Source organism: Bicyclus anynana, chromosome 20, assembly GCF_947172395.1.
Source record: "Bicyclus anynana chromosome 20, ilBicAnyn1.1, whole genome shotgun sequence".
Taxonomy (NCBI): Eukaryota; Metazoa; Arthropoda; class Insecta; order Lepidoptera; family Nymphalidae; genus Bicyclus; species Bicyclus anynana.
Genome location: NC_069102.1, coordinates 10,241,639 through 10,263,223, shown reverse-complemented (window position 1 = coordinate 10,263,223; position 21,585 = coordinate 10,241,639). Strand labels below are relative to the sequence as shown.

The window sequence follows — 21,585 nt, the reverse complement described above, 5'->3', positions numbered from 1 at the left end:
ATAACGAAAAACAAAATGGTCATGTTCAAGATATATACCTAATTTTCTATACAAAACAAAAATTTAAGAAAATAAGTTTGCTTTTCCTGAGATTGAAAGCAAAATGTAAGCAAAACATGTATTTTTGAAAAAAATAAACTATCGAGAAAAGTTTTACAAATTGTGTATTTTGAATAGTCATAACGAAGCTAACACTTTGAAATATCATTTACCCAAATATCAGGCTCCTAACTTTTCCACAATCTGAGATCCAGAATCATTTTTAAGCACCAAATTACATATTGCACACTCTTAACGCAGGATATAAAAGCGAAAAGACTCATAAATAAACACACTGTACATTGTACTCGTGTGAAATTATGAATTTATGTACTTCATTAAATAAGTGCGAAACAAAGTTTACGCTATCTCCGACATGCGCAAACAAATGAAGTTCTCTAAAAATAACACCGTATCATTGACCCTGATGAATGTTTAATATCTTATATCCGTAATATCAGTTCATAAACAGTGAGTAGGGCTGTCACCAGCAGGGTTATTATGTGTCTCAGTGTACCATTCAAATAATGAGTCACTACTTCGATGTTCATCGTATTTTCGTTTTTGCAATCATCTTTATCTGTTTTTCCAAATGAATATCGTTATTTTACCTAAAGTGGCATTAGTTTTATAGTAGTAGGAGTATTTTAACGAAAAACTATTATTTACCTATGTAATTCCGTCGAAATAATTATGTAAGATGATCGTAAAAACAATAAAATGCTGATACTTAAAGTAAAATGGCGTAATCAACGTCATTTCGACGAAATAACCATGTCAAATGATCATAAAAACTAAAATACGATGAAAAGCAGTGACCCATTATTTAAATGGTACACTTAGGTACCTGCAGGGCCTCTAGCCATGTTACATATTATCGATTCTCTTTCTACAAATGCTATACGCCAACGCTTCTAAAACCAACAAATGTATGAGGATGGCACTCTTATACTGACTTTGTCCGCCATTTTTAATGACCAAAAAGAAGGTTGTCCTCAAATACAACAATTTAGCAGAAATTTCTGTGATGCCTATGTATTGTTTTAGTTACTACACAGGTGAAGCCGAGATGGTCCAATAAAAATATATGTTCCTCTAAAATTAATTAACACCAAAAAGTTTTAAATGAAGTCTATTTTCAAAAAAAACTGAAAATTATCGCTCTTAATTAACACCAATAAATTTAAAGGAAAAGTGGTTTGTGGCGCTGGGGTTTTTCAAAAGGCTACTCGCCTGTCAGTGGTTAGATTAAAATCCTCATTAAGTTAAAATGTATGAATACGTCAGGGTAATAATGTCGCATGCAAATAATATCCAGAATAAAAGCTTCTTATTCCAACTTATCCTGATTAACTTATCCTGATTTAATATTATTCGTTTATTATTTTATTATTCTAAAGAATAACAAGTTCAGACGCTTATGGTTTGATTGAGCCGATCTTAGTGTTGTTTGGCGAAGATTAGCTTCAGTTTTTTCTTAACTATTTAACTGTGAATCACCTATTGTTGCACACATTAACCGTGAATCTATTTAAAAAAACCGTTTCCTTTTCCGTCTGATCTTTTATGACTTATCCATCGTTAATAGGTACTAAGTAATAAATACAACTCGGAGATACTAATTACTAATATTAAAAAGAGGAAAGATTTGATTGTTTATTTGCACTGAATAGGCTCTGAAACTACTGAACCGATTTAAAAAATTGTTTCACTGATGGGAAGCTACACTATCCCCGGGTGCAACAGGCTATATTTTCATCTCCGTATTCCAACGGGAACGGAAACCACGCGGATAATGAGGTAAAGTTTGTGGTATTGTAGAGGGTAATCACTGGATCTACTGAATCGATTTTGAAAATTCGTTTACCAAAGCCACGTTGTTTATGAATATCATAGATTATATATGTATTCTCACTGGAAAGGGAACTACGTGGGTGAAACTGAAGTTTTACAGAGTTTCGTTTAAAAATAACACGTTCAACCCTAAAATATCGCTTATTGGTGTAAATAAGCTTACTTTATTAGTAACTGAGTGCAAACAATGAGAATTGTCTAATTGCACTGAATTGGGTGAGAAATATCTGGTGCGCTGTGGAATGCTCGCGCTTCCGCTGTTACGTCATACCACACATTAAACTCGGTGTTCGGGGTCAATGACCTTCGTGTAATTACTTGAAAAGCCTAGGGGCTTGTAAGAATATTGCTGAAGATCAAGTATGGAATACCCTTTTGAGCTCACTTGTGTTACTTTTAAGACTAGGGTATCTTTAAAGTAAGTGTGAAAGTGCATTGTAGTAAACATCAAATTATTTTTTAAAATCACTTACAAAATACTTATATTTATAGACGTGAACTTAAAAAGTTACTGGTCAAGAAAGAATGATAAATTTGTTATTTGATAAATAAAATAAAAAAGCTTTTTTTTATTTCCAGTATTACACTTATAGTACATTATATACATTTTTGTGAGAATTATCTACTTCTTTTTATTAGTTATTTGATAAATTAACTGTAATTAGCTATTTACGTACTTAGATTGCCATTAAGCTTATCACAGGATTGTTTCGTGTAAAGATTTTGGTATGTCAGTTCTATATTAGAACGAGTATCCAAAGCTGCTCTAATAGGATCTTACCAAATTTGGCTAGGCAGGGAAAACAACACGATCGTCAAGGAATTTCTTAACCCTACATCCTGTAGTCACAAGTCCAGGACTCTGCTCGGAGTTTTTCTCTCTACCACGCGATGGACACGGCACCTGCACGGTGAATCCATGGATACTAAGATATTCATCTCATCGATTCGTTTCGTGGTAACATTATTTACCTACATCCTTAAATACGATGGATGATAGTTTTGCAATGTTTGTTGCCCCTTGGGTTCTTTAATAAAGACGTTTTTTCTTAAATGTTTTTTATTCTGCAGGGTCAAGCCGTGGCCCAGCTGTCGAAGACTGTGGAGAACGTGACGGTATTCGGCGTGTGCTCCAAGAGCAAGCATGAGGCGCTCAAAGCCAACAACAACAACATCGATCACTTGCTCGAGAGAGGCAGCGACTATACCAGCGAAGTTAGGAAGTAAGTTATTGCATTTTAGCTAAGTACAGTCGGGTGCAATCTTTATGATGTCTTCGAAATAAGGTGGTGGACTACGCACAGGTTACACAAAAATCAAGACGCGTGAGGCAACTTCGGGTGGGTGGGGTTCGCGCGCAGGGTGATGCCCTGCGTAACGGGTGATACCTAAAATCTTGTATTCCTAATATCTTAACGCAAGATGTTATGTCTAACGTCATAAAGATTGCATCCGACTATAGTATTTAGGTTTTTAAGCAAAGCTTTTATCGCGGGCTTAAGCGCGGCGACCGAATCAAGAAATTCCGTAACGAAAATAAACCTAACACCCAAACCGTGCACCAAGTTAACACATTTCGATGTTATCATATCGAATCAACTGGACAAGTGGTGTGAAACTAAGGGGCAAAACTTATTAACCCAGAATTTGATTCCAGCTGAACGTAAAGAAAAAAAAAATATTACATAAATAAATAATTGTAATTGCATAAGTTGTTAAAATAATGCTATGCTTTACCGCGGCAGTCGCCGACTGCCACACATATTTTTTTATTGAGAAGGAATACATTAGGGAACTTCAGCTAACTCATTATAGGATACCAGATACCTGCGCTAGATCTTAGAAGACTTTTTTCGAGGTTTGTATTAGATGATCTTAGATCTATAACTTTAATACGCGTTTCTTATGAATTGCACCAAATTCCAGGGCCACCTTGTCGTTAAAAAATTGTTTTAAACGTTGAATTAAGATCTCTTACCTTATCAGCCGATAGACGTCCACTGCTGGACATAGGCCTCTTGCATGGACCTTCAAGCACAACGATCTCGAGCCGCCAGCATCCAGCGGCTCCCTGCAACCCGCTTGATATCCTCGGTCCACCTAGTGGGGGGTCGCCCAACGCTTTCCGGTGCGGGGTCGCCATTCCAGCACCTTGGGACCCCAACGTCCATCGGCTCTTCGAACTATGTGGCTGGAGCTATGTCAGTGACTTTGGTTCGTCTGCGGATCTCCTCATTCCTGATTCGATCACGCAGAGAAACCCCAAGCACAGCTTGCTCCATCGCCCGCTGAGTGACTTTGAGCCTTCTAATAAGGCCCATAGTCAGCGACCAAGATTTCTTAATGTTCAATTAAAAAGAATGAGAATGAGAGCAATATACAATATATATTTGTCGAATTAAGCATAAAGCAATTTAAATTACACAAATTATAATAAGTGTCCTAAACAAAAACTTCGGAATGCTTACGACAATGATAAATTCGTTTGAAACTGTTGCAATAAATCATATTTTGTCATCTCAAATGTAAATACAACTCGGCGGCGCACTCAACATATTTTTGGCTTTTTTTCTGGAGAGCATCTCATTATACGCACCAAATATAAACGCGTTGCGAAAACCGTAATACGCACAAATATGAGGGATACGAACATGAAATCACTTCTAAATATAAATTAACTTTGCTTATTTATGTTATCAAAGCAAATTAGTTGTTTCAAAATGAGTAATTTATTTGCCTTTACACATCTGTGAAGTTTTAGTAAATTTCACAGAGTTCATCGTAGCAATAATTTCAGGGCCTGTACCCATGTGGAATGAATCGATTTTCTTACTACAATCGCAAACGCTTGAAAAATAAAAAAAATGAGAATGGCATTTACACGCTTGCCTAGAAGATGCTCAAATTATTCGTGTCAGGAAACACAAAAGCCAACAGATACTTCTATGGACGATGGAACGAGCTATGTTCGGAGTATCTCTGCGTGATCGAATCATAAATGAGGAGATCCGCATTAGAACCAAAGTCACCGAGATAGCTCAATGAGTCGCGAAGCTGAAGCACATAGGCGGGGCATATATTTCCATTGGGACCCCAACGTCCATAGAACAGATGGACGTTGGGGTCCCAAGGTGTTGGAATGGCGACCCAGTACTAGCAAACGCAGTGTTGGTCGACCCCCACCAGGTGAACACATCAAGCGAGACGCAGGGATTCAATGGATGCAGGCGGCTCAGAATCGTTATGTTTGGAAGTCCCTACGAAATGCCTACGTCCATCGGCTGGTATGATGATGATGATGACTTACCCAAGTTAGAAGCAAGGGCTGACAATCTTCATAAAGTGTAAAGATATCTGGAGACATCTCATTTTGTGAAGTATGATAGACTAAATGGACCCTCGTTCTAGGTTATTCATTTATTATTAATCTTTCATTCCAGTACAAAATGTTTCTTTTATTACCCTCTTGAGTTGCTTAAAATTTGTAATGAACGTAAAAGTTTGCGTGAACACAAATGTTTCATGAATGAGTGATCGTTTGTATCTTTATTGCGTCTGTTGCGTTTTTATGGTTGTTCATTCGTGCGTAGGTACAGGCTTCTTCGCTCTTTAGATCCACGATTAAGATACCACGCCAACTGATGGCTTTGAGTTCTGTGTAACAGATTATCGAAGAAAATCACCTGAATCACCGTTTCTGGAGCATTTTACAACTTTCAGAAAGCGCTTCTCCTAGTATTTTATTTATTACTCCATTAAAATAAAGATTCTGTCTCGAAAACATTAACTTGTTGATTCAGTGGTTAGCCTTTGGGTCTTTGGAATGAGTCATGCGTTTTTCTCTCTATTAAGAAATTTTCGGTAATAATCTTAGCCCAGAACTGAGAAGTTGCTAGTGTTACACTACCTTGCCTCGAAGAGCACGTTAACCATTGGTCCCGCTTATTATCCATATTAACATTATATCATAGCGGTCGTTAAAGAATTTAAATATTAATAGTCAATCAAATTCTGAATGTAAGTCAACTGATGACTTACGTCCTGATTGTTATTTCACTGGTATACAGTGATATATATGCTAGTAACATATTTCATGAATTAGAGCAGCCAGATACAGTAAATTGCGAAATTCTTTACGCCCTCAAGCGTGGAATGCCAAAGAACGTTGGCTTCCACAAATCCTCCTGTTAATAAACTTAATTGTTCCAGATCCCATGCTTTAATTGCTAGTTATTAGTGCCTACATACTTTTGTCCCACCCATATCGCACGCACTCGACTGATTCAAAAAGACCAATTTAGAAAGAACCGTGGTAACTGCTTGATAAAATTGTAGGGCTGTAAAAACAAAGTAACAAAATAATTTTCAAGATTCATCATCATCATCATCATCATATCAGCCGATGGACGTCCACTGCAGGACATAGGCCTTTTGTAGGGACTTCCAAACATCACGATACTGAGCCACCTGCATCCAGCGAATCCCTGCGACTCGCTTGATTTTCAAGATTACCTACTTAAAAAATAAAGATGTGAAAAGATAACAAAAAGCAGATAATAAAAAAGGCAGATATAATATTTACAAGCACAAGTAAAGAAGTTGTTCCATAAAATTCTAACTAAGAAAGTAATATTGCATACATAAATAATTCCTAGCTGCCAAGTTTCTAGACATCAAACCAAAAAAGGGAAATCTTAAATTGACTAGCGGAATCCCCGCAGTTTCATTAGTGTAGTTTCCCGTAGGAATACGAAGATTAAATGTATATTTAACCGCTAATAACGTAACTTGGTTTAAATAATTGATCCAGTAATAGTCCAGTATTCAAATATCCACATACAGAGGAAGATAAAAAGTGAATTGATAATGTAACAATACATTTTAAACCCGTTAAATAATTTTGCCGATTTCACGAGGATTACAAAACAATTACACTTTAAACTCGTTCAGGAATTTAGATCGATGACATCCCAACGTATTTAAACAGCCCTATCAAGTGGTTTATGGGAACTGGGAAGACACTACACTGGTAGTAAAGTCAAGGTCCATTTATGTTGGGAACAGTGCCGAGTGCGCTAATCGTTACGTTCATAACTTGCTCCTTAGGGCAGCTGCTTCGTAACAGCAACGAGGCATTTAATTCTTGTAAATAGACAGTTATTTTTACATCCCGTTAGTTGTATGGTGTAAACAAATCCACACAATCCCTAACGTAAACAAATTGGGCAGTTCGTGTAACTAAAATAAATTTTGTAGGTTGTAGGGCGTAGGTGTTGTGAGGCCTCGGACTCGGTCACTGAAATTCGTTAATGCTTAGAGAAGAGATATATTTAGCCCAAAAAGCAAGTACATTTTTTGGAGTTTACTCTTTAAGAATCATTTTTTCATATAATAGCCCCTATGGAAAAAATATGGGCTGGATGAACGAATGAGAGCGTTACGATTTTTGTGCGCTACTCTGCGCACTTTTCACCGTGCGCTGCCGCCAACAGCGTGCACATGCGTGCGGGCGTGCCCTGCTGCTCCTCGGTTGCGCACTTTCACTTTTCAGGCGTAGTTATTGAGACGTCCAAAGTGTATGCTGCAAGGCAACATACAACTATTTAGACAGTTGATCTAAAAGAGTAAACTCCATTCGCGCGACGTAGATGACACGCACTTTTTTATTTATTCATGACAAGTTAGCCCTTGACTACTGTATAGTCTATAAAAGTGTGCTTACCTGGAAGAAGTACGAGTTAATTCTACCCCTATACCTCTGGTGACTTCTTTTGGTGAAATTATGATGTTAGGCTTAGGCCGTTGCGAAGTTACTAGTTCTACCGAAAGACGTACCGTCTAACATCAGGCCAAACCTGGACCAATTTAGAAAATATAAATTCCTAAGCTCGGAATCGAACCTAAAGCCTCTCGGTTGAAAATCACAGCATCACCAATTGGGACAGAAAGGCCGATAGGTATAGATACACAGTGTTCAACCAAGTGGAAGTGATTAACCGAGTGAATATTACATTGGTAATGTAAATTGGTTCTCCTTAGTAATTAGATCTGTGAAGTTTTGCCCAAAATTTTCCGCACAATGTCAGCATCATAGGAGATAAAAGCAAATATAGGCATAACATAAAAACCAATATATTCTAACAAATATTCTGGATAATGAGATATAAGCTGTAATAATCTACTAAAAAGCTTTAATATTGGATACATTAGTAGAAACTTATAAGCAGAAACTGTTTACTGGTGAATACCAGGAAAACGGAATATAAACAGACCATTACGAACTCCAGACATCGATATTCCATTCAATTTGACAACAATACCGCCGGGTATTTGAATATAAAACGGATATTTATCAATAATATCGATGCCACTTACATATTGATGTCTCGATATTTACATGATCCACTTGGGAGTTGATACGGTCCTTGTTTAAGATCGTTTCTGGGTCTGACTACCTTGAAATGTCAATTGGTCAATTTAAATTCCATCGCGTCATACCCAGGGGATCGATTTCTTTCATATAAATGGAAATTTAGTTTGAAATTCAAATTTCTAAATGTTGTTTCGGTATTCACTGAGCTAGCAATTCGATCTAGTGCGACAATTCAATAAACCTAGATCATTATTTGAAAACTTAAGTCGTAAAAGATATTTCATAATCAATCTACGATCAACGCAGAAAATATCAATCAATATGCTACAGTTATACTCGACGTGTACTGTTTACCAACAAACAAATTAAAAATGAGGGTATAAATCGCTAGTCGTTTCACACCTAATGATAATTATAATTAACTTGGTCTTGAATGAATGAAAATAAAATCGAATTATAAGCTTAGAACAATTAGATATCCTAGTTAAAAAAAAATAATCTACTATATAAAAATAAGTCGGGTTTTCCTTCCTGACGCTATAACTCCAGAACGCACGAACCGATTTCCACGGTTTTGCATTCGTTGGAAAGGTCTCGGGCTCCTTGAGGTTTATAGCAAAGAATTCAGAAAAAATTTAACGTAGGGTAGGGGTAGAGTAGGGATAGGGTAGGGGTAAAGTAGAGGTAGTTGAAAGTTTACATCGAGTTTCACGCGAACGAAGTCGCGGGCGTCCGCTAGTAATAAATAAATAAGTTAAATGACATGCGTTTTCTACCTTCATTTCAATATAATTGGAAAACAGTACCTACACATCGAGTAAGCCTGTAGTAGGTATAGGTACCAGAAAAAAAGTATTAAAATAACAAAAGCTCACAGAAGGTTTCAAGGATTCTTAGAACGGATCTGTATTGAATAGCTAATAGTTAAACTGTTTGTGTATAATTTAATTAATTTGCATTTCTAAGCATATCTAAATGTTGCATTATTTTACAGGGTTACTCCAGATGGCGTGGATATCGTCCTTGATTGTCTGTGCGGCGAAGAATGCAACCGTGGTTACTCTCTCCTCAAACCTATGGGACGGTACATCCTCTATGGTGAGTCTTGCTTTGTTTATGTGTAAAATAACAATCTCTGCTACATTGATAAACTCAATTTAAAGAAGGAAAAAGTTCTCGATTCAATTCGTTTGTTATGTTTCTCGATAAAACAAAGCAGGTTCTTTCTCTTCAATTAAAACTTTTTCATGTTGTTTTAATCATAAAATCATAGAACATTTTTTTATCTTTATTTTAAGGAGCTGAGTCCATTTTGGACTATGCCGCTCCTTTAGGCCGCCTTTATAACAATACTAATCTTATAATTTAATTAATTTGCTAAAAAAACTCTAAAGCTAAAGCTTGCAGAAAACTACCTACTTACATATATTCCTAATTGTGAAATTGGTCTACTTTATTGATTCTTTTGTATTAGATTCGATTAAATACTTCAGGATGATTCGATTATACCCTTATATGTTATCTGTTCTATAACAGAATGTGTGAAAATAAATCATTAAATCCCAATAATTTACAAAGTCAGTAAATAAATCAGTAACCTATTTGTAACACCAAAATAGTTACGTAAATATATAATGCACACACCGAACAGTCTAAGTTTTTCTAGAGACTTCCGTTTTTATAGCCGGCTGTCAAAATTCATTTAATCTTTAAAGTAGTAGTAAAAAATTATCAAATTTTACGACTGTGGGCCTGTTTGTTCCCCTACTCTACTAAAAGGGGTTTGGGTATTGATCGCCATTCAGAGAACATCGATTTGGGTCAGCATCCAACATTAAGCCGATATCTTGTAACAAAAGCGATAGCTATTTAAATTTATTCCGTCGTAAAAGCGGCTGAAATAAAAAAATCATGTTCGCCCGATGCATCGGTGTTGGCTTTCTGTTTCGACTCTGATTCCTGTCGTAAAATAGGCAATACTTTTTAGATGCGATCGTATTTGTTTGAGCAATCTCTTAGCTAAGACTTGTATCTTGAAAAATCGTCTTGATATAAAAAAAATTTTGATCAAAAACTAAACATGTTATTTTTTTTAATTTAGACAAAATATAATAATTATGAAACTATAATAGGGATGATGACAGTTGTTAAATTGTATATAAATTAGGAGTATGCTAATAGGACCTAAAAGCAATCTTGTAAAAGTAACAGGTTATCTGCGATCATTACTTTCGAAGCTACAGGGATTTAAAGGGTCAGATTTGTGGCGCTGCCGCGGATCCTTGAATACCTATATATATAATAAGATATATTGCAGGAGTTCATTTATCCTTCTAGGACATAAGGCAAATACAGTAAAAAACTAATTGCAAACGTATTGCCCATCCAAACACCACCGGTACTTCGCTGAGGCAAAAGATATTTTAACTATCTTGCAGTTATACTTGTAAAGGTTGTGATAGGCTTCATAATTCCAGAGATCCCAAATAACTGCTAACCTATCAAAATAAACCTGTAGGTAGTACCTAGTCCGGTTTGTTTATTTTTTTGTTTGTTCATTTCTCTTATTCCCTTTAATTCTTTAGTACGTTTAACTCATAGAGTATTCTTAGTCTTTAAGATCCCATGTAACTTAGAATGAATGCCTAAGCGTATGAAATGTATGAGTTGAACGCACTAAAGTGTAAACAATGGTGTATCGCAGGATCATCTAACATCGTGACCGGCGAGACCAAGAGCTTCTTCAGCGCGGCGCGTGCTGTGAGTATATTATTGTGTTTTAATTATCTGATGGATGACTAGAATGATCTACGACTATAGAATACGATGTTAGAAATGATGGTAGTACGCATTAAGTTATGTTCTTTGATTATTTGTATAATAAAGTTTTAAAACAAATCAACCAGTCGATCCAGATCTTCTCCTGGCTGTAAAATAGTATTAAATAAGAGTACCACAGGAGACCGGGCTTCAAAACGTCTTTAAAACTTCAAAAGTCTATGTTAGCAAGGTAGAGGTACTTGGTCGCTAAATAAGGCTTCATTAGTAGGCTCAGAGTCACACCGCGGGCGATGGAACGAGCTATGTTAGGAGTATCTCTGCGTGATTGAATCAGAAATGAGGAGATCCGCAGAAGAACCAAAGTCACCGACATAGCTCAACGAGTTGCGTAGCTGAAGTGGCAATGGGCGGGGCACATAGTTCGAAGAGCCGATGGACGTTGGGGTCCCAAAGTGCTGGAATGGCGACTCCGCATTAGAAAGCGCAGTGTTGGTCGACCAGGTGGACTGACGACATCAAGCGAGTCGATGCAGGCGGCTCAGTATTGTGATGTTTGGAAGTCCATACAAAAGGCCTATGTCCTGCAGTGGACGTCCATCGGCTGATATGATGATTATATGGTCTTCAATATATTTTACAATACAACTTGGAAAAAAATGTTGTGCTGGGATATGTGGAAGTCAAACCTCCACGAGGTAGATCTTCAAGCCGATCGCCGGATCTTCTTAAGGAAACAGGAGCCCGCACCGTCCAAATGGCCAGCGACCTTACTCGATTGAGAAGCATTATATACCAAAAGATGACTCGTCAAGGTGGTCACGATCCTCAGTTATAATTACGTTAGCCATTACGTTACATTATGGTACGTCCACTGATCCGCATCGGACGCATCGCATCAAACGGATTTTTAATTTTACGGTAGCACAGAAAACATATGTACAAGTACAGAAGATTCACTCTGCAACGTCATTAAAATAAATAGCAACTCTCGCTACGACACAATATGGCGCAATTCAGTTCGAACAAAATTATTAGCAAGCCGTTTTATTTACCTACAGTTTTTATTTTTATTAAATCGACGCAAACAACGTTAGAGTTGTGTTCAAATAAAAAACTTAGGTACTACTAGATTTAACGCGCGGATTTAGGAAGGGAAATGGGACCTCAGAATCACGGCAACTCCTTGCCGGGAATCTTAAATGACGTGGTGTTGCTTACAGTGGTGGCAAGTGGACAAGGTGTCACCCATCAAGCTGTTCGACGAGAACAAGAGCCTGGCCGGCTTGAACCTACGGCACCTGCTGTTCCAACATGGCCGCGCTGACACCGTGCGCCGCGCCGTCGAGCGCGTGTTCGCTTTGTGGCGCGATGGCAAGGTCAAGCCCATTGTTGACTCCACCTGGGCGCTGGAAGATGTATGTATAATCTCTCTAATTAACTTTAAACACATATATATTGTAAACGTACCTTGATATTCGCTGGTGTAACGGCAAAATCAATTTTGTTGTTGACTTATCAGGGACCTCGGCGCTGGAAGATATAATCTCCTCCCTAAAACACATCTTTTCAAGACGTACATACTCAGATATGCGCTGAGATGCAACGGCAAGGTCAAGCCCATTGTTGACTCCACTTGGGCGTTGAAAGTTGTACGTATAATCTCCTCCCCCAAAACACCTTGAAACATATCTTTTCTAGACGTACGTACTTAGATATTCGCTGTGATGCAACGGCAAGGTCAAGCCCATTGTTGCCTCCACCTGGGCGCTGGAAGATTTACGTATAATCTCCTCCCTAAAACACCTTGAAACACATCCTTTATAGAACACATCACATCTAAGTACGTACACTTAGATGTGCGCTAGATGTAACGGCAAGGTCAAGCCCATTGTTGACTCCACCTGGGCGCTGGAAGATGTACGTATAATCTCATTAGCAAAACTTACCTTTGTACACGTCAAACCAAGCCTACATATGTAAAATTGATCTTCGCCGTGAGACCTTAAATCAAGTTGATGGTGAGGTCCATCTGGGCGATGGAAAATGTGTGGTATAATGTCTACCCCAATCTCCGATAAATTCATGTTGAATTGATGCGTTTATTGGTGATTGTGATGGAGGTCTTACCGATATTGGCTGCACAACGGCGCCGGCGAGGTGAACGTCAACCACATCGTAGATTTCACCTGTGACTAGGTTGCTGGAAGATGTACGTATAATATCCCCAACGAAACATATCGAAAGTTTTTGTTTGTACAAACTTTTGTTTATACTTTTGTTGATACAAACGGCAAGGTCCACCCCATCGTTGAGTCGAACTCAGCGCTGGCAGTTACTCAGAAAACTAGCAGAAAATCACCTTAAAATTCCTTAAAATGCCAATGCTATTTCCTTCTTTATCATAGCAGTCTGCGTTCGGAGTTGGTAGTGTTACACCACTATCCTTCATATATTTTTATTTTCATCGTTTAGTAAATAGTTTTTATTTTTATCAAGTTTAAGTCAGAAGGGTCAACTATTTAAACGGCTGTTCTAATCTGATATGACTTAGGGATACCACATAGAGGGACAGGAGGAACAAGAAATGAACACCGCTGACGTCCAACCTAGACTAAACATTTCTAGAAATACCTAACTCAACCACTTTTAAGTAGCCTGGTTTAGACATTATTATCCGTAATTTAAGCTTAAAAAACATTTTCGTAAGAACATTAGTTTTATTAATGTATAAATATTTACCAACAGGTCGGCGAGGCAATGCAGAAAATGCACGATCGCAAAAACATTGGCAAGCTCGTGCTAGACCCGTCTCTGGAGCCCAAGCCGAAGCCCGCAACACCCGCCAAGGGTAAAGCCGGAAAAGAGAAGAAGCCGGCCAAAGAGAGCTCCGAAGAGAAGAAAGATAAAGAGACGAAAGACGAAGAGAAGAAGATGGAGAATGGGGACAAGAATGGTGAGGAGGTCACTAACGGTAGCGACGAAGGTCAGTCCCCATCTGTGACCAGGCATGCGTAGCGTAGACGCTTCACATAATAATAATATATGATATAGTTCAAAGTAATAGTAATTTATTAGTCCTCTATTAGGCTTTGGCAACTTAGCATAATATCACTTTACCAAGGTTGATAGTCCCTCTAGAGAACACTCTTTTTACAATATATTAAACTTTACAAATCTTTATAATCAACGATCTTATATTTTTGCTTTACATACACATTTGTCTAGTTATATATTCGTATTTATTAATCAAATACGAAACAGATCTAATTTTTTTAACCCATTTTTAATAATACAACATTTTTGTTTTATTTCCTTTGTTTTTATTTGGTTCGCTTGCTCTAAGCTTTTAGTTCTATGTTTGATATAATGGCTTTATGACTAAGTCAAGCTCTATCGATCATGCAAATTTACTCGTAAATAACTAAAACCACATACATATACCAAGCCATACTGAATTTTCAAAAATTATCTCAACTATTATGATTGCCTTTCTTCATATTTTTATTCATTCCAAAAATAAATTTGCATGCTACATGTTAAGTTGCCAAAAATTCAGAAGGACTTTTATTTTTGGCTGTTTTCTACGCACAGGTTAAACGCACATGGTTGGCTGCAAGGAAACCCCGGCCTCACTTGATATGGCAGCCTTTAGACTCGCTTATTCAGTTCGCTTGTTTGATCAGTGCAGCGCTTAATTACTGCTTACTTTAAATTATTATATAGAAACATATTTTAGCACGTCAGAGGAATTCCATTCTGGATTGTGTGGGTAGCAAGACACAGGTGCCTTCTTAGAATTAATTAGCAACTTTCAAAAAAGCTTTAATGACCATAGTTTCAACTATTGAAAGAGTAAATGGTTGAGTAACTAATTATATTACAATTCAAAATGAGTTTGGTATACGATCTCTGCTGGATTTTGACGGAATTCACAAGATTTATCATATTTCAGTTAATGTGACTTTGTGATAAGTCATATAGTTGTATTGCGCCTTTATTTTTAAAGCGAAAGCAATTGAATAAAGTTTGAATCGCTGTAGGAACAAGGTGTAAGCTCAAAGAGCATAGAACCTATATCCGTAAAGTCAAATAGGTATATTAAGAGAATGTCTAAAGGCTGTTTCTAAATTTAAATGTACGTTTAGTCGGCTTGGTCATAAGATGGCGAATTTGTACAAGAAATAAGCAATTTATATACCTACTTTAAAATTATACATTTCGATAATTTGTACAATTAAATGCTTTATTACTGATATTCGTCGCTAGCTATATTATATATTTTTGCATAATAAAAGCAATTTTAGCATAAGTTTCAATAAAATAAGTTTATCGAAACGATTTATAATATTATATGATATGCCTTGCCTTTTTGGAACGCAAAATAGACATTATTGATCTAATTTTAGAACTGAAAAAAAAAATATAGTATAAAAGTTTATAATTCACGATAGAAGTCTTGCTGAAGGAAATGATCTTGATGATGTTGCAGATTGTTTCGAAACCTAACCAGACATCACTATCTCAACTAATATACTAGTGTTCCTGATCTATCTATACTATGGTAAGCTCGTTATGAACGGTCTCGACTTATAAGTCATTTTCCCTTAGAGTAAAAATATTGGACTTGCTTTAACGAGCCGTAAAAGGCGTGGCAATAAAAGAAATGTATCGATAAGAAACGTAAGATGTATCGATAATCGTATTTTGTTCATAAACTTTATCAAGTTAGCAAAGATTTGTTATTAAACTATATGACCAGGTTTTATGTTTCTTTTTAGATTTTAGAAAAGTTTAGTCTGGCGCAAACAATATCTGTTCTTTCCATTAAAACGTCCTTAAAATTTTCCTTATACTTGAACCCTATTTCCCTCATGAGTGTTTTCAATGAAGTAGGTACTTCCGCATTTGACATTAGGTAATCGTTCTCAATGTTTTTATAATATTTTTGTGACACCACGAGAGCAGTTAGTCTTTTATCGATAACGGTCTCGATTAACATCGTTATCGTTAACATCGTTATGTATCTCTATTCACATTGGTGACCCGAAGAGACCGTTCATAACGAGCTTACTTTATTGCGTCTTATGTGACACCTGTCAATGACAGAAGAAAACTATTTGGATGCGGGACTTCTTTCGTGAATCGAACTTTATTTTATTTAATCCAATATTAATTATAAGGATAACACATTTCAGAGTCGAAAGAAAAGGAGAAGGAAAAGGAATCTAGCTGAATTTTCTCGCCAGAGGACAGGACCAGACAAACCACCGCCAACTGATTTATTATTTTAGAGTTGAAGCTGCTCGTTTTGACGGCCGCCTTGTGCTTACACCGGCGTATCACTGTGTTGCCTCGTGTTTATGTTTAAATAAATAAAAAAAAATATTAAAATATAAGTCTGAGTACGGCACTGTCCGATCCCGAACACCCTCTATAATGTTATTAAATAATTTAACAATCGGTTCGGACATTCTCGTACCTCCTTTCTTGATTAAGTTTTAGTTTTACGTTTATCATCACATTTTTATTTTTATATTAATTTTTACAAGACGACATTCTACAAAAAATGCAATGAATTTTAATAATTATAATATTACCTACATTTTATTTAATTTTTTTTTTAATCTGGCCTATGTTCGTTCGTGAACTTTCGAGTCTTTATAGTTTAATGTTTAAGACTTTATTTTTAGAATGAGATATTTTAGTCTGCAGTTATTATGGCTATTGTATATCTAAGGTGCAGAGATGCTTAATCTTTATGTATGTTAAGCTTTAATATTTTATTAGTAAATGTTTAAAAATTTGGCCCTGGAGACCCAGCCCCGCCCCCGAGCCGCGGGCCCATTCATTCACTCACCAACTCACTCGCATCTCGGAAATACAAACGAATGATAATGAAACCTTATGTGTGATATTTTGTATTAGGTATGCTAGATTTTTTGCGGTATTTTTACGCTGCCATGACATTATTTTTTTTAATACGATTGAGGGTTTTATGATAATATTTTTATACTCAGGAGTTTTGTAAATTATTTCCTGGATAAGAAGTAGAAATTATCAAATAATGATTTATAGCTGTATTGGTTCTTCAATAGGTTCTAAAACTGTAGTCCGGCGAGCTCGATTAGTCGATATTTCAAACAACGAGTTCATGAATTGCAATATATATTTTGTGGCTGTCAAAAACTACTATGAAACATAACGTAATTAACGACATCTACTATGTAAGTTATATTTTTATAGACGATGATGTCGAAAAGAGATCTCTTATAAAGTATAAAGCTTTTTATGTATCTTTACACAAATATCACATATCTAAACATAAAACACTTACACACAATGTATATTAGAGATAACGTTTTGATAAAAGTATTCACTCCATTTCTTTTGTATACCTAGCATATACTGAAAGTACCTATTCCTGGTTTTCGTAAGGTTGTAAGTAATGTTAACCGCCATATAATGTACAGTATGGTTATAGATGTATGTACCCAGTACTAATATACTTTTTATCTGTATAACATATCAAACGCATGTAAAATTTATATCTGAAAGGCTGAGGTAGTCCGGCGAACCCGGAATAAAATGAGGCTATACTTACTATAGTTCCCAGTCCTACATATACCGACTGCTCAATGACGACCCTGCCAGGCGTTGACGCAACCTATGTTCGACTTCAAAAGTTGACCGACACACGTAGAATTTTTATAAAGTTTTACCCCTTTTGAAACATTTTTCGCACGAGCATAATTTGCGTGAGCGCATGTTTTAGTGTTATCTTCGTATCACTGAAAGTATTTAGTCCAGAGCGAAAGCATTTGACACCGTTTGCCGTTGGTTGTGAGCTCGTAAGCACCGAGAGACCAGACTGCATCCGACCCAGATTGAAATTATATAGCTTTTATATATTCGATGTTCGCGGGGCGACACCGCGCCGCTCCGCATCGCTTGTCGTACGTGGCTTGGTGCTAGTTTCGTATTGTACGCGGATACATCTGCTTCAGTGTCTCGGACCAATATCTTAAAGCTACTTAGTCTTCTTACCAGTAATCTTTGTCGCTTTATGTGTCAAATATGTGCGAATTTCTTAATGTTAACGTATTGTATTATTAATTAAAAAATCTTGTGTATATCGACCTGTATAATGGTTAAGATTTATCTGAATTTTTCTTCTATAAGGTTAACTGATGAAATCCAATAGTGACGATGTGCGTGAGCTGGGGCGACTGCGCCGTTTGCGATTGTGTCCAAATTGTTGTAGGTTATAGTATCGAATTTGATGCCAATATTTATTGTCGGGATGAGCCATACGGCAGCGGTGGAGCCTGCGCCGTCGCGCCAGCTACGCGACCGACTGGGTCGTTAATGTATTACACATTTATTTTTGTAAGGGCGGGCCAGTGTGATATCTATACTATGAAATGGATAAATAAATATGTATGATCTGTAAAAATGCTTAAATTATGTCTTTTATTTCACTCCCTACATCCACCAAGCTTAGTGGCTAAGTACCTAAACGTCCCCACACTCAAGATTTACATCTCGCCGCTTACGGCCAGTGATGCCGTTGGTCACCACACGCAAAACGCTAAAAAACGGTTCTTTTGTAGTTGTAGCGTGGCTCCCGTATTCGGCGACACTAAGAAACGATTAGTAATATAATTACCAATTTACCGGAAGAACGAATGAACGGATTGATGAATGACACTACGTCATTAGTTAAAATATCCAATGGTTTAAACGAAATTGTGGGTATAAAACAGTTAAATCATAGTAGATTCCATACACAACGACATTGGCAAAAATGTGACAATTTTCAAAGTTTTTTTTTCAGTCCCTACATGGATGTAGGGTAATGCAGTGCTTTGAACATATAAAAAATAATTATTAAGATGAGTATTAACTATAAAATCCGATTTACCGGAAGAACGAATGAACGTATAAATGAATGACGCTACGTCAACAGTAAATAAAAATGCATATTAAATTTAAATGTGGGTAACAAACAGTTTAATCAAAGTAGATTCCATACACAACGACATTGGCAAATATGTGGCAATTCTCAAAATTGTAGGAAGCATATCCGTCTCGCTCGTGGTCCCACAGGAAGGAGTGGAACACGTGGACGCTCTGCTGCCGCCTCTGGCCGATGCTCACGGCTACAATTATTCTATACCTGGAAGTAGACAAACCTACTATAGCTTGGCAACTTCGTTCGTAACACTACCGATGGTCCGCGCGGGCCGGGGGTCGTGTAGCGATGAATGACAAACAAATGACTGATGCACCTCACTTCCCCGCACGCAAGATTTCACACGAGCGCAGTCTTTCCCCCCATCGCCCGCATATCATGGGAGTGTCATCGACGAACTTGATAGTTAGTAGACATCCGTTATGAACGGATGTTACGACAGGGCCGGATTAAGGACGTCTAAGGGCGGACGAAGTCACGGACGACTGCTAGTGTTGTATTCTTGTAATTTATATTTTTTATTTCTTCACACTTAAACCTACACCGCAAGCAAAAAGAGAAATAGCATGAAATAAATATAAAACTAAATTCCTATCGATTTCTTTTCACAATAATTCCAAGACTTCTTGTTCAATTTAAACTCTTACGTATTGTGTGGTGGGCCAAAGCTCCATATCTTCACTACTACACTATAAAGAGGGAGGAGGCCTTTAAAACATTTTAAGACCTTTTACTAGTACAGGTTATGTAATAATAATAATTTATTTATTCATCAGAAAGCAGGCTTACAAAGATTACTTAAATATAATAAGACCCTGATACTTTCTACCATAATAATTTGGTGTATGAAAAATTGAAATAGACTATGTATAATCCTAATTTAAAAGCAAACCAATAAAAAAGAAAACATATGTAATAGCTTATACAATTTAGTAGTTTTGAGTTGAGCATTTCTAAGCAACCATTAATTAGTAGGTCAGAAACTACACTGTAACTACCACTACCGATATTCCATCTATAAATTATCAGCCACAAAAAATCCTTACAAAACAAAAACTGAGTGTACAGTTCATGGCAGTTTGTGGTGCTGACAAAGTCGTCTCCATCAGCAAGCCCTTCTGAAGCAACAGCAGTACACACAGGATATTAAAGACATGCCAGCAATTATTGGCAATACTATGTACATAATTTCAAACTGATTTTGTACAAGATAAGTAGAAAATTTTGAACATTTTACTGTAAATTTATTGAAGTTTGAATTGACATCAAATCAAAAACAAGGTATAAACCGGCCAGCCTGTTTCTAGAACTGACACGAGAGCTAGTTGTCATTTAGGCCGGCGAAATTACTAGTTTTCCGTATACCTTTTCCTAATGCATTATTTCGATTTGGAATTCCGTGAGACTACCGCAGACTTTACGTATTTTTTCATTCGGAATGTACGAGTATATTATGGCAAGAGCTCGCATACGAACACACGGAATTTGTTCCGTTCGGAAAAAAACGTACATGTGGGTCATTTAATGTATTTTATATTGATGAAAATCTACACTGTTGATTTTCAAGTGCTTATAATATCATCGGCAATCACGTCCTTCGAAAATGCTACAGAAATAATAATATACATGGCGTAGTAAGTAGTGGCCTTGGTAAACCCATTAGGAACTTCCTCAAGAAACTCAGTATTTGTAATTTTGTACAGCCTGTCTAGAAAAACTATAAATATGCACCATGTTGGACTGAGGCGGACGCCATAAGATACAAAATTGTGGATTTCTTTGTTTTCCGAAGACTGAAAACGGATTTGGAAATCGAATACGGAAAACGAACGTATGCCCTAGAATGAAAAACATTGTTAGCTTCTCGACTGCCACTGTCTATGCAGATTGGGCGGATTATATTATTTACCTGTCATAATTTTCTTCTTTTATGGCTGTCCTTATATTTTCTGTCAAACTGATGCACAAATCTGCAGCAGTCTTATCGCTGTATTCCACCTCTTCTAACTCGGAGTTAACGATGTTTTGCAGAGTTTTCTCAACGTCTTCTATATTGAAGCGTTTTCTTGACTCCAACTGATACGTGGGCTGGTATGTTCGCACCTGTTTCGAAATCTGTTTGTTTTCAGACATATTGTTGTTTAATCAATATTTTTGCGTTGTTGAACTTTTATTATGGCAACCGTATTAAAGACATTATCTTTGTAACTTTTCTATCAAGTTGAAAGTCTGTAAGGTAACTATGGGTACCTTACTTGGGCATATAATTTTGCTATAACTATATTTTTTTTGTTTGCACCAAAAGTTAATTGTTACCTAAGTATGTGCTTCTCAAACGGTAAAGGAAAACATCGTAAGGAAACCTGCATACCAGAGAATTTTGTTTGCCAATCAGCATTGGGTCAGCGTCGTATGGACTAAGGCCTAACCACTCACATTCTGAGAGGAGTCTCGAGCTCAGCAGTAAGCCGAATATGGGTTGATAACGAACGAAGTATGTGATTGTGGCCTGGGTGTTGAACACATAAAGCCACAGGCATATGAGGATCAACACTGTAGATTTTCA

The 21,585-nt window shown here is 36.9% G+C and overlaps 2 protein-coding genes across 3 annotated transcripts in view; one reads left to right on the top strand and one right to left on the bottom strand.

Moving 5' to 3' along the window:
• Positions 1 to 18,508, top strand: part of LOC112058000 (synaptic vesicle membrane protein VAT-1 homolog-like) — a 59,471-nt gene extending 40,963 nt beyond the window's left edge. Inside the window, exons 4-9 of one of the 2 annotated variants that reach the window (XM_024098643.2) lie at positions 2,965 to 3,116; positions 9,261 to 9,364; positions 10,971 to 11,026; positions 12,268 to 12,462; positions 13,793 to 14,000; positions 16,243 to 18,508. In XM_024098643.2, the coding sequence (XP_023954411.1) occupies positions 2,965 to 3,116; positions 9,261 to 9,364; positions 10,971 to 11,026; positions 12,268 to 12,462; positions 13,793 to 14,000; positions 16,243 to 16,280 (753 nt within the window). In that variant the 3' untranslated portion in view covers positions 16,281 to 18,508. Of the gene's footprint in view, positions 1 to 2,964; positions 3,117 to 9,260; positions 9,365 to 10,970; positions 11,027 to 12,267; positions 12,463 to 13,792; positions 14,031 to 16,242 lie in introns of both variants that reach the window. The other variant, XM_024098642.2, reaches the window with a different exon arrangement.
• Positions 18,509 to 18,953: 445 nt separating this feature from the next.
• LOC112057999 (dynein light chain Tctex-type 5-A) lies at positions 18,954 to 21,460 on the bottom strand. Its single transcript, XM_024098640.2, has 2 exons — positions 20,929 to 21,460; positions 18,954 to 19,223 (listed from the first exon to the last, which is right to left on the bottom strand). The coding sequence occupies exons 1-2, from the start codon at positions 21,150 to 21,152 to the stop codon at positions 19,058 to 19,060; spliced, it is 390 nt and encodes a 129-aa protein (XP_023954408.2). The 5' UTR covers positions 21,153 to 21,460; the 3' UTR covers positions 18,954 to 19,057.
• Between the last annotated feature and the right edge of the window lie 125 nt (positions 21,461 to 21,585).

What these genes read in the sequence shown, in the direction of transcription:
- LOC112057999 (XM_024098640.2), bottom strand. Translation starts at nt 21,152, where the DNA reads ATGTCTGAAAACAAACAGATTTCGAAACAGGTGCGAACATACCAGCCC. An exon ending in AAAGAAGAAAATTATGACAG is followed by an intron (nt 19,224 to 20,928) that starts GTAAATAATATA and finishes GTCTACTTCCAG; the next exon opens with GTATAGAATAATTGTAGCCG.